This window comes from Rhinatrema bivittatum, chromosome 10 (assembly GCF_901001135.1).
Source record: "Rhinatrema bivittatum chromosome 10, aRhiBiv1.1, whole genome shotgun sequence".
Taxonomy (NCBI): Eukaryota; Metazoa; Chordata; class Amphibia; order Gymnophiona; family Rhinatrematidae; genus Rhinatrema; species Rhinatrema bivittatum.
Genome location: NC_042624.1, coordinates 15,606,890 through 15,620,717, shown reverse-complemented (window position 1 = coordinate 15,620,717; position 13,828 = coordinate 15,606,890). Strand labels below are relative to the sequence as shown.

The window sequence follows — 13,828 nt, the reverse complement described above, 5'->3', positions numbered from 1 at the left end:
GACTTAATGGTTGAGACTTGGAACTCAGCACTTCTGAGTACCGTTGACAAACTGGCCCCATTAAGAAAAATCTCAACCTGTAGGAAATATCATGTGCCTCTGTTCACACATGCCTTATCTATGTTTAAAAAAAAAAAAAAGCTTAGAATAGAAACCAACTGGAGGAAATCAGGGTCATTACAATATATAACAGCCTTTAGTTTAGCAATATCAAACAATCTTCGGACATTATTTAACACTATAAAATCCCTTACCGAGCATCTGGAAAGTGGACCTAAATATCCTAAAGCCAACTTGCATTCTGAACTTTGTAATGCTTTGGGTAACCATTTCAGTTCCAAAAAACTAACAACCATTGTTAATACTTTTCCATCTTATACCCTTCTAACTCAACATCATTTGAGACACCTTTGAAGACATTGCCAGTAGTGACATCCTTCAAATTCTCACAAAAATGAAATCCTCTTCATATCCCCTAAATCCCTGTTCTCCCATTTTGTTAGAACTTGAGGACATTTTCCTTACCTATTGGTCAAATCATTAATTATTTTCTTTCCACTGGCACCCTTCTATTCTCTCTTAAAACAGATTCAGTGTTACCAATTCTAAAGAAACCTGCAGCAGCTAGTATTGAATTTGGTAATTTTCAGGCTCTACCTTCTCTTCCTTTTTTCTCTAAAATAATCAAGTTGATGGTTCTTAAACAATTCACAAATCTCAACAACCATTCAATACTGTATCAGTTCAGTTTCAGACCTCACCATAGTACCGATACATTATTACTATCTAACACTGTAATAATCCATCATGGATTTGATTCTGGAACTTCTTACATTCTTATCTTTCTTAATCTCACTGCTGCCTTTTGTTGCATCTGTCAGTCCTAGACAGCTTCGCCCCATTTGCCTCACCTTATTCACGGCTCCTCCCGCTTACCTGGGAAAGATGGCTACCGCCGCGTCTACAAGCCGACCTCTCTGGCATCCCCGGAACGGCTATGGTGCAGCCTCCCGCCATTGCTCCTCCCAGGTATCTACTAGGGTGCGCGCGCAACCCACGTCTTTGTACCACCCTTGGCGTGAATCTCGAGGACGTTATCTCATGCTGACATCACGCCATCCGGGTATATTACCTTCACTAATTTGCTAGCTCCTTTGAGTTAGCAAGGACTCAAATCCGTTCTTGTCTACGCTACTCTGCCACTTCCATGCTGCCGCAGGAAGCTCACTCTGCCCTTCGGGAAAATTGCTAACCTGGGTACCCGCTCCTCGGGGGCTCTCCGCTTTATTTCAGGTGCCTTACAGGGAACAGGTACTCGCTCCTCGAGGGCCTGCTCTCCCTGCCTCGGTGCCTGTACCTCCTACAACATACCTGGTGGAATCGCATATCTACAGCAAACACCTAGTGAGTACTCTAACTCTATCTCATCCACAGTATCTCCTCGCTGGGAGACCTGCTGCTGAACCTCCTGACGTCATCTAGGAGAGAAGGGCTCCCTCTGCCGAGGTCCCTGAGACTGCAACTACGGACTGCCTCATTACTGCCACCTGGTGGCTCTCTTCAAGCTGTCAAATAAAGAACTATTTGTGTTTTTGTGTAGTATGAGTCTAGCCCAGTGCTGTGGCTCCTCATGGGGCTCCTCAATGTGGACGTGGTCACCTCCTCAGCACCCAAGGATCCACCAAAACACACGTAACCATAACACCTTTGATACTATCAATCATGATATAATTCTCTCACCTTTCCAATATTGGCTTGTCAGGAACAGTGCATGCCTGGTTTTAAATCATATCTGCATGATCAGTCCCTACAAATACTTCTCCTTTCTGATGGTTTCCCATCAGTACTGGTGGGAAAGGATCAGCAATCCCAACCTCTTTATTTGACATATATCTTGTGCCGATCTGCATGCTTCATTCCACTCTAGGGCTCTCTTATCACCTCTGTGCTGACAATATTCCGTTCTTTTTCCTCTTTAAACAGAACTGGTTGTCCACTGCTCAGTTCATCATCCTTTGCTTATCTTTCATCAACTCATGGCTGCCTCACAACAAGCTCTGTCTCAATTTGTCAATTTGAATTATGATACTTGGCAATACCGCTTTCCCAAATATGTCTACAACATTATTTTTTGACAATACAATTCAAATTTCTTACACTGCTACAAACCTTGGAGTTATTTTGACCCTAAACTTGATACGAAACCACACATCAAGTCGGTTATACAAACATCCTATTACAAGCTCTGCCTTCTTAGACATATCAAACCGTTCTTAGAACCTGATGATTTTCAGATTGTTCTTCAGCCTTTGGTGCAGGAATTGATTATTGCAATTCTCTATATATTGAGCTCCCATAGTCTATATCAGACATCTACAACTGGTACAAAATTCAGCAGCCCAGTTATGCACGAGCACAAAACTACGTGACCATATCACTCCCATTCTGTACTCCCTGCACTAGCTACCAGTCCAGTGGTGGATAATGTATAATATATCCACTATACATAACCTGACACACAATGTTAACAGTCCATGGCTCCATCAATTGTGCATTTTTATGTTCCTTCACGAGACTTAAGCTCTAGAAGTCATCTGCTTGAAATGCCTGCTCCCAGACTCACCAGATTGGCAGTCACCTGCAATTATGACTTTTCTTTTGTAGGCCCAATGATCTGAATCTCCATTCCATCTTTTCTCAGATCTATTTCCAATGTCAAGGACTTCAAGAAAGCCCTGAAAAGTTATTTATTTATCCAAGCATACCAATACCAGATCATGGCCTAATTAGTTTCAGGTCTAATAAGTCCTCTCCAAGAGTATTTTAACCATTCAGCTCTATGTTTCAGCCTAGCCCTATAATTTAGGCTTTAAAGATCCCTCTAGATTTTTGTTTCGTTTTTATATGTACTTTTTTGTTTTGCTTTTATTGTGAATGTTTTATATTGTAACCCACCCCGAACTTTGAATGGTCCAGGCAACAAATATTTTTAAATAAATCAAAGTGTGTGTTGTCTGATCGCTCTTGTTTTCTTGAAATGCTGCACATCTTACAAATTCTGCCAGGGATGTGTAAACGTATGAGCACAACTGTATATATGAAACCTTCGCTAAGCACTGCATTTGATTTAGCAAATTTGAGATTGCTCTAGACTTATGGGAAACAAGAACTACAGTTTGTATCCATCTGCTCATACACAGACCTCCCTTTACTGTTCAGGAAAAGGCCATGGGGCAAACTGTCTTCTGTACCTGTTCTTCTAGGCTCAGGCCAGGGGCTACATTTATCAAAAGAAACACCTTTTTGTTTTAATTGCCTTTGCTTGGGTGCTGCCTTTCCTGTTTAAAAGAAAAGGATTTCTTTGCAGACTGTCATGTTTTGTATTTGGTCAGCATAAGAGTCTGGATGCTGGAAGAAGGGAGCTCTGTGTTTGGAGAATTATTCCCGTGGTTCAGTAAATGGAGTCGGTGCACAGAAGTCGGTGTTCTCCAGAGCTGTTTTGGCTCTTCAATGTAATTTCACTTTTGTGTGATCAGATATAAATATTTGGGGGGAGGGACAAGATGGCGGAAGCTAGCAGTCTGTGAGCAGGAACTTTCTTGCTGGTGACTTACATTCTGCAATATGGGATATAAATGGAAAGATCACCAGAGCCATTCGACTCCTTTGTCATCGTTGGGGATTTGGCCAGTAGTTTTAGCATGGAGCAATGTATTCCTCCGGTGCCTCGTAGTTTCTTTCCTGGGGAACAGGCTCCTCTGGCTGCTGAGAGAGATGGAGGAGTGGAGATCAGCAGCATTGCAGTCTACCTTTGACTGGAGGTGGTGAGAGAGATGGAAGATGGTGCCCTTGCAGTGGAGTTGGAGTTGATTGCTGAAGTTAGGAGGTTGAGCAATCTTTGCTGAACCCTGTGAACTTGGTGAGAGCAGCACATTCTATTGCAAACCATCTGGGAGAGTTTATTCGCTATGTAGAGGTTAATATGGACTTAGGTTCTGAATATCTTCAGAAGTGAGAGGGACATGAAGTAGATATTGCCAGGATAAAGTTAATAAGTATCAGGATACTGCTGAAGCTTTTGGGTGCATTCATAATAAATGCATGAACTGGCGTTTTGTGAATTCTCCTAAGGTTATATCTATTTGAAGAAATATGTATTGCAAGCTTTAAAGATGCCAGCTGAATCTCTTCCTCCTCTTTCTAAGGCATTTTATCTCCCACAGTATAAACGGAAGGAGGTTGAATCTCAGGTTTCTTGATGGCCTTGACGTTACAGCAGCTTTAGAGTCATCTAGCTCAGTAGCAATCCGTTAGAAGGCTTATCATGAGTGCTTTGGACCCCAATGGAGACTGGATTATTAAAACTGTTCTTCAAAGTTAAAAATGGTTTATGAATTATCAAGCTAGGTTTTTTCCAGATGTTGCAAAGGAAAGAGCAGGTCCTCCTTCAGCCTGGAGGCCTTTTTGCTTGCATCTCTCCTCGAAGCCCTTTCTTGGTAGTAACGAGCAGAGCGCCTATGCTGGGGACAGCTTGGGACTCTGTCGTTTTGCTTCCTTATTTCCTGTGCTTTTGGTCTTGTTACCTTCTTTTATATTATGCACTTTGAGTTTATTCCTTTCAATTTGTTATAGAGAGAGATGCGAAATTGTTTTTGGTTGCTTTTTGTCTTGCTCTTTTTCTGAACAAATGTATTCTTGTAATTAATAAATAGGGTTAAAAAAAAAGGTATAAATCTGGCGTGTGCAGGGGCAAAATTTTCTTCAGGTTGTTAACATCTCTCATTTCTTGTCGCTTTTTGTTTTGTTTCTGTTCAGTTTGTTTCATTGTTTTATATACATAAAGCTGACCTTTATGTGCCCAAGTACAGTTTGTGAATTTTAAAAGCCTGGGAGATACGCACACAAGTTGGGCTGGCGCGTGCCGAGAGGATTTTAAAAGCCGCCTGGATATGCGCATACTTTCCACAGTGCAGAAATGAAAAGTTTCCCCCCCCCCCCCAAAAAAAAGGGGCAGGGCATGGACATTCCTGGATTTCAATTTCAGATTAGCACGTAAATACTTGGGCGCACAGGCGCGTGCCGGGGTCACCTGCCACGTAACGTCACTTCTGCTGTGGAGGACGTGTAAGTAAAAAAATAAAGATAACTAGACAGATCGGCGGGGTTTTAAGGGGGCTAGAAGGGAGGCTTTTAAACTAGGGGGAGTTGGAAATCCTATCCCTTACCTGGGAAGAGAGGTAATGACGTTGGCGCGTATGTCTATTAAAAGGCCCCCTGCTTACATGGTAGAAGTAGCATTTGTGGGCATAGGCGCATGTCCACTTAAAATTGTACGCACATGTGCGCGCGGTCAGGCTATTTTATAACATGTGCATATGTTATAAAATGACCACGACCCTGGGCACAGGCTGATGAACGCCTGATGTGTGCCCGTGCGCCTGTTTAAAAGTTACTGTCCCTGTGTTTAAAAAAAAAAAAAAAAATTATGCACACATAGAAGACAAAAGATTGAAATGACAGCACATCCCTCATAAAGGTGGTGGATTCTTCTCTCCAGGCATTTGAGACGAGAGATTAGTGTCACCGCAGCAGGAGCATGAAGGAAAACCCTGCAACTCCTAGTGCCTGGAAGGGGTGTGGAGTGACTTACCTGGGCCTGTGATAGTAAATGGCTGTGTGGGCCACACAAGGTGACCTGCTGTAGTCTGTCCTGATGCCCTGCACAGTACCAGGCATGGGCACTCCATCCCCATGCATGGAAACCGCTCCCCTTTGGAGGGAGGAGAAGAAAGACCTGTGCTTGTTACCACCCCGTCCCCCACCCCACCCCCACACACCACCTTTCAAATGAATCAACTGTTATACTCCAGGGCATTAGTTGGCACAAACTATTGTTGGAGTTTGGATTTTGTAATCCTGTGACAAGTAACTGGCACAGAACGTTACTTCTGCATCTTGCACCATCAGAAAATTACCTTCTGTTATTTACTGGACGTAGCTACATTAACAAAAAGTTGTAACCCCCCAGCTGGTTGACGACGACAACTGGTGATGGTAAATGGAACCTACTCTGAAGAGAGGGATCGGTGTTGGGACCGGTTCTGTTCAACATCTTCGTGAGCAACATTGCGGAAGGGATAGAAGGTAAAGTTTGTCTATTTGCGGATCTGCATCAGAGTGGACACACCGGAAGGAGTAGAGAGAATGATACGGGATTTAAGGAAGCTGGAAGAGTGGTCGAAGATATGGCAGCTGGGATTCAATGCCAAGAAGTGCAGAGTCATGCATCTGGGGTGTCGTAAGATGAAAGAACTGTATGCGTTGGGGGGTGAAGGGCTGACGTGCACGGAGCAGGAGAGACATCTTGGGGTGATAGTGTCTAAACACCTGAGGTTGACGAAGCAATGTGACATGGTGATAGCCAAAGCCAGAAGAATGCTAGGCTGCATAGAGAGAGGAATATCTAGTAAGAAAAGGGAAGTGATAATCCCCTTGTATAGGTCCTTGGTGAGACCTCATTTGGAGTACTGTGTTCAGTTCTGGAGATCGTATCTCAAAGGAGACAGAGACAGGATGGAGGCGGTCCAGAGAAGGGCGACCAAAATGGTGGGTGGTCTCCATCGAATGACTTATGAGGAGAGGTTGAAGAACCTGAATATATGTATACCCTAGAGGAGAGGAGGAGCAGGGGTGATATGATACAGACCTTTAGATACTTGAAAGGTTTTAATGATCGATGATCATCAACAAACCTTTTCCATTGCAAACAATTTAGTAGAACGAGGAATCACAATTTGAATCTCCAGGGAGGAAGACTTAGAACCAATGTCAGGATATATTTCTTCACTGAGAGGAAGTGGTGAAGACTAAAACTGTGAAGGATTTCAAGGGGGCATGGGATAAACACTGTGGATCTCTAAAGGCTAGAGGATAGGAATAAATAAAAAAGCTTGGGGGGTAACCTGCATAGAGCAGCAGTTACTACCTTGGGAAGCTTGCTAGGCAGACTAGATGGACTCTTTTGGTCTTTTTCTGCTGTCATTACAATGTTACTATGCTTTTCAGTAGCAGTCTGCTGTAAAGATATTGAAATTCTTTGAGCAGCGCCCCTTCCCAGGAATTCTGCCAAGCAGCTATGATCAGAAACGTCACCAATAAACTCACAGAGGGTCGGGCTACATCTGCTGTCATACAGGGCAGGGAAACTGTCGAGCACGTGAAACAGCAGCACCAGCTAGCTGACTCTTTGCTTCTTTTGGTCTTATTGCTGCATCTCCTCTTCTGTTTCTTGCCTCCAAATTTTATTTTTAGTCTCACGCGTTAAAAAAAAAATGTCTTCCGTGTACCCTTCAGCCGTCTGTGCTGTGTTCATACTTTACAGGTATTGGTGTGACTTCTGCTTGGAGCTCTGATGAAGATGCATGCTTCAGTTCTCTGTGCTCTGTTCCTACTTTACGAGAATCTCTGTTCGCTCGTGGAGAAGTCCTCATTCAAAATTGCCCCTCCCCATTGTGGGCGAGGCCAGGGAGGGCCGGCAAAAGGAAGTGTAGGGATTGAATTTTGAAATTCTCACACCTGCAGTTTGCAAATTTAGCCCACATGGGGTCAATTCAATAAAAAGCGCATAAAAAAATGGGCACTCGTGTTCAGCGCCCGCCTTCCTAATGCACACTTATCCACCTCTCCTGGGAACCTGATGTGATATGTTAATGAGGTGCTGCGCTAAAAAGGGATGTGTTAGGGATAAATTGTGCATCCCAGTTGACATTGGGCGCCCAGGAGACACGGTTGTGCGGGTTAGGAAAATGGCCGCTGGTAAATTGAGCATCTGTTTTCCTAACCTGACCACCATCAAAACTTTGTTTTTTGTTTTTTTTTTTCATGATGCTGCTTTCTGTGGTTCCTCCTACTTAGTATCGTGACAATATTAAGTCGGAGGAACCACAGAAAAGCAGTATTTTTTTTTTGCTGCTTTGTTGAGGCTTTGGGGTGCTGGCATTAATTTATGCGGGTTAAAATGTACGTATCAGGCACATGGTGATTTTTTGCATCGGAGGTAATAACTAATAGCCTCATCTACATGACATTTACATGTAATGAGTGCTATTGACTACATGCTGGTTTGGGTGCCCTCTTTGGACATGCTAATCCCATTATTGTGTCGGGAGTTATTTCTACCATATCAAAACATGCGTCAAACCACGCATCAAGCTGTGCGCTAGGCTGAGCGCACTACATTGCTCCGGCCTGTATACTGTGCACTTGTGAAATGTGTGAGGTAAGAACCCTGCAGCTCTGTGTGGAGTTTCCTTTTTAAAATCAGCTTGTAGGCCCATGGAGATCAGGCCTGCAACATCACCATGAGAACTTCATGCACATGAGTGTAACGCCTGTATGGGGCCCTGATACGGAGGAGAACCACAATAATATTTGGTGTGATTATGAACAAAAACAAACAAAACAAAAACCCTTTTAAAAAATAGCGCCTCTTTTAAATAAAAATGGGATTAGTGCTCATTTTCTTTGATTGCAGATAATGTCTCTTATTAATGTTTTGCCAGTTCTCCTGCTTTGAAGTAATTTGGTATGTGGCTTTCTTGTGAGCTTTTCAGAAGAGCAGTCCAATGGTCAGTGGTGCACTTTCCTTGTAGGAACACCTGCTGAGCTTCAGATACTAGTTTTCCTGTTTAGTAACAGGAGTCCAAAACCTTTCACTGCAAAATAGAGAAAACAGAGAGTGCTAAGTCCTAGAGCCGTCCCAGTAGAAAATTCTCATGGTGTACCTATCAGGCACTGAAAGATTATGTGGCAATCTGCTGCTTAGGCCTTTCTCTGACTCCAGCGCAATAATTTCTGTATTTGATGGGTAAAACCATTATTGTGTGTTTAAAAGAGAGCACACAGGCCTACAGTGTGTTCTTTGCTTTTCTGTAGTTGATCATTAACAAGCCGCTGTTCAGCATGTGGTGACTGGCAGTACAAGGAGAACACATCCTAGGTGCCACAGATTGTTTTCTCTCTGCAGGACATCTGAAAAGCTTTTTTCCTTTTTTTCACATTTTATATTTGCTGCCAAAGATGTTTCACATTGCCTTATCTTTTGTTTACTGACAGTTGAAAGAAAAGGAAAATTAAAACCTGAACTATAACCTCTGTATTCTCTTGAACTTGCTGTAGGTATCAAACTGGTTTGGAAATAAGCGAATCCGGTACAAGAAGAACATAGGTAAATTTCAAGAGGAAGCCAATATTTATGCTGCGAAAACAGCAGTCACAGCTACAAACGTGTCAGGTCATGGAAGCCAAGCAAACTCACCCGCAACTCCCAATTCTGCTGGTTAGTTTTTGTTTTGTTTTTCGGTTGTTGTTGGTTTTTTATTTATTTTATTTTTTTTTTATGATTTAAATTTTTGTTTATTTTTTGTCTCTTTTTTTTTTTTCCACGTTTTTCTTTTCATATTCTTTTTCTCAAAAATGTGATCATGGTGTGTTGTAATTGTCTCTTGGTTTTATTTAGTTCTGATTTGTTTTGTTGTTTGGTTAGGTTTTATGGTGGGGGGGTTGGTTTGTGGGAGGTGGAATCTGCATGAAGGTAAATTTTATTGGTCTGTTCAGGTAAAGATCTGTATGGAAGTGAGGCCAAAAGGATAGAAGGAGGGGACTTGAGGGATAGGTAAACAGGAGGAAAACGTATATAAAAAGATATGGCCCCTATGACCCCTGTTTAGAAAGTGAAGATGGACACGGAATGGGGTCAGATCTCAAAGAGTTTGATCTATTGCTGCATTTACTTGCTAAATTCACCTCATTGTTATCTGTGAAGGCTCCTTGTGACCTGTTTCTGCTGGTGCTGTGCTCTGTGTCAATGCCATAGAGCATCTGCATTCCCTGATCCTTAAAAAAAAAAAAAAAAAAAAAATAGAGATACAAGTTCCCACTTTAGCGCCCTGGACATGAAAGCCCTGTAGAATGGATGCAGACTGACCCTGGCAGTAGCTGTGGGGAGCTAAGAGACCTTTCACCTACAGAAAGGACCCGTACTGCCAAAAAATGTGTGTGAGATAAGCAAGAGGCATTTAGAGTAGATGAAATCATTCCAACTCAGTGTTTTCTTTCTGACTCTTATTTCATTCTAGAGGGAAAATAAATGGTGCTTAAAATCTTGTATTTCAAGCCCCTGCTTACTGCCATCACTGCAAATCTATGTAAACAAGAGGTCCGCTGAGCAGGTCGTCTCCAGAATCCTCTCTTCACCTCAGCGGTGCTGTGTTACGTTTGTCATTAGTGAGCTGACGTGTCAGAAAAGCTAAACCGTGTCGCCTGAGAACAAAGTCAGACTGACTATCAAAGAAAGTGGAGCATCTGATGTAGGTGCCCCGTTCAGCATGGTCTTGCCGAGGCACCTAGTCTTCAGCCAGTTACTCGCTCTCCTAAGTTAGGACCTTGTGTCGGAAAACAGTACTGAGCACCCAGCTTACTCTCCCCATGTTGGTCCCTGCCACTTTTAAATACCTTGTGAAAATAAGTATCTAAATTTTTAAAAGGGTAAATTTATGTGCCTATACCCTTTGAAAATCTGCAATACCTCAGTTATAGTATATTTAATAACATTTAATACAGCACAAGCTTCTCTCCTGTACAATACATTGCGCATAATGTTAGTGCCAATATACAATATAAATGTGACTATACTTGCTGTTTGATATTATGTATCAAACGGTAATATTGGAAGTAGGATCACAACATCCATAGAAAGGAAACAGTAAGGGTCAATCTGAGTTTGTGTGTGAGTGAAAAAGTACAAAACCCAGTTTCTCCCAGTGACAGGAGGTTAGGTAGACTCATGGGGTGCTGGATGACAGGGACTAGGTGGTCTCATGGGATAGGTCACTGGATGGCAGTGTATGGGGTTAGGAGATCTCATGGGGGCAGGTCACAAGGAGTGCTGGATGACAGAGTTTGGTGGACTCATGGGGTAGGTAACTGGATGCCAATGTATGAGTTTGGGAGATCTCATTATGAGTGTGGCTCACAGGGAATGCAGGATGATAGTGATTGGAGGTAGGAGGTCTCATTGTTGGGTAAGTCAGAGCAAGCATCACCCGACCTAGAAGTGATATCTACTATCAGACTCTTTCCTCTGAACCGCCATTGCTAATAGCAGTTTACACAGAAGGGGCCACAGGGAGTGGCCTGATGTCCTTGGTGCAGCAACCACCATAAGTGCTGTGGTCCCTTACTGGATCTTGCATTCCACCTGACTGCTACATGGACTCCAGATTCCTTGGATAGCCTTCTGTTTTGTCTCGCATTGCTTGAGCTCATTCTTATATTTCCCTTTTTTACACAATTCTACCATACACGCCTTACCCTTATTCTTATCTTATCTTCTCACCCTGACCCTTTCTTACCAAACTGACTGCCTTATCCCTGTAATTATTCCTCTCCTCTACTGTAGTAATCAACATGTTCCCATTCTCCAGCAGGAGCAAGCAGGATGAATAGTCCCACATGAGAAATACAACATCGCATGGTCCTGTAAAAGGAGAGTGTCAGTTCATTGGCTAGAAACCTAGAAGGCTTTGCTTATGTGCAATAGTCAGTGCACTAAGCAGCCCTCCACAAAGCCCCTGTCCCCCTCATCTGAGAAACAGAAAGTTGCTCCTCTCTTCACACAAGTTCCTTCAGGTTTTCTCTTATTTTTTTCCTTAGAATTGTCTTCAAAATTTTCTTCTTTTTCTTAAAAAAAAATTGAAATTCTTTTCATTTGGCAGGGACAATAGTTTTTATAAACATGGCTGAGAGAAAGTCTTCATGTTTCTAAAGGTACTCGGCCTGTAATTGAAAATGACCTCACAAGCATATATGATGTATTCACTGCCTTGGGAGTTGGACCATGATACTGTGTGCTCACGCAGGCCTCTCAAAATTGTTAAAACAGTGAAGGTTTGCCTGCATTGCCTTCACAACTGTTTTCACTAACCTTTTCACATCATAAGCACTCAGGTGTGCAGAAGCCTACTGAAGGTTTGAGTAAAATGGAGCAGAAGGATGGACATTAATAAAACAGGTAATAGATATAGCTGCAGACTCTGAGCAAAGCTCCTACGTCTGTTTACTCATTCTCTTAGCCAATCGGACTTGTCCACTAGTGCTGAGGGATAAGGCCCAGAGGTTTACCTTCCAGAAAAGGCTTGATTTCCATCCCAGTTTGTAATGCAGGAAGGCACATTATCTTGTTTAGCTGTTCCACAACAGTTACTAGGGATAGTTTGTGGAAAGGTTAGATGGAATGTTTCAGGACTTCTGATTAAGCAGCTGTCAAACTTTCAGCCACCTGTTATGGCTCCAGTCTTAATTCAGGAAGGGCCTGTGTGTTGCGCGGGAGGTGGATCATTGCGCTGAGGTGGGGTTGGCGCTACTCGTAAGAAGGATCCTACGGGTCCCCACCATCGGCAGGCGGAGTGAGCTGATGGACGGAGGCTAGCTGGAGCTTCGCCAATACCGGCCCTCATTCCCCGCGGGTTGAGCCTTTGGGTACTGGGGCCGGCTGGAGTTAGGTGGGCCTCCGTATGCAGTCATTAAGGAGTGAATGATGTCAGCCCAGAGGCAGCAGCTGTAGAGCTGAGGAGTCTGTGCTAGACAAGGCGGAGTTCTGGAGACCCAGGCACCAAAGTCTGACAGGGGGCACCCGAACAAGAACAGGCCAAAGCCTGAGAGGCCACGTCTAGGACTAAGACTAGAGGAGGGTCGTGGGACAGGATGTAGTCAGGGCAGGCGGCAATCCAGGAGCAGTGGCAAGGCAAGATAGTGGTCGGGACCAGGAGAAGATCAATGATGTGATCTGGCAAAGCAGAGGTCGGGTCAGGAGAAGATCAATGGCGTAGTCAGGCGAAGCAGAGGTCGGGTCCAGGAGAAGATCAATGGCGTAGTCAGGCGAAGCAGAGGTCGGGTCCAGGAGAAGATCAATGGCGTAGTCAGGCGAAGCAGAGGTCGGGTCCAGGAGAAGATCAATGGCGTAGTCAGGCGAATCTCAGTGTAGTCCTCACTCATCTAATGGATCCACCATTCAAACCAATAAGACATGTCCTTACTAAAGTTCCTAACCATAAAGATGGCTTTCCTCATTGTGGTCACTTCTCCAAAGAGGATTAGTAAACTCCAAACACTGGTCACATACCTTTCTACACTGTTTTCTTCTCCAACAGCATAGTTTTGCATACATATCCAAAATTTTTGCTGAAGGGAGTCTAGAATTTTCATTTAAATCAGGACAACATCCTAGCCACCTTCTTTCCTGCACTGAATATGCTGCTGGAAAAAGTGGTGTTAAACTCACTAGATTGTTAATCCTACTGTCCATGGAGAATGCCAGTTGCAGGTAAGCAACTTCGCTCCCTCATCTCTCTCCAATATGCCTGTTTTCAGCAATTCCAGCTCTTTTTCCTTCTCTGCTGCCTTATGAGAGATACCTGCTCAGTTATCTCAAAAATATGTGCTCTTATAGTTCTTTACTTCCCACAAACTTTTATGATTTGCCTCATAACACTATCTCTCCTTCTAGTGTATATTCCCCACTGTTTCCATGTTTCTCCCTTCCCATCCTCTTAGGGGAGGGGAAAGGCCTCATCTCTTAAATCAGCTAAGTTCTACTCTTCTGGTTCTCCAAAAGTTGTTCTTATTCATCCTTTGAAATCACATGCCCGGGTTCCCTTTACTTTTTTCATTCTCCTTTATTGCCTATCTGGCCTTCTGATCAGTTCTCTGAATGACCAGATTCTGTGTTCATAGATCACATCTTCTTGCCCTTCTCTACTACCCATGTGAA

The 13,828-nt window shown here is 43.3% G+C and overlaps 1 protein-coding gene across 7 annotated transcripts in view; it reads left to right on the top strand.

Moving 5' to 3' along the window:
• Positions 1–13,828, top strand: part of PBX1 (PBX homeobox 1) — a 704,885-nt gene that overhangs the window by 542,513 nt on the left and 148,544 nt on the right. For 5 of the 7 annotated variants that reach the window (XM_029617584.1, XM_029617583.1, XM_029617577.1 and 2 more), the window contains exon 6: positions 9,178–9,337. In XM_029617584.1, coding sequence (XP_029473444.1) covers positions 9,178–9,337 — 160 coding nt within the window. The remainder of the gene's footprint in view (positions 1–9,177; positions 9,338–13,828) is intronic. The other 2 variants (XM_029617579.1, XM_029617578.1) reach the window with 1 other exon arrangement.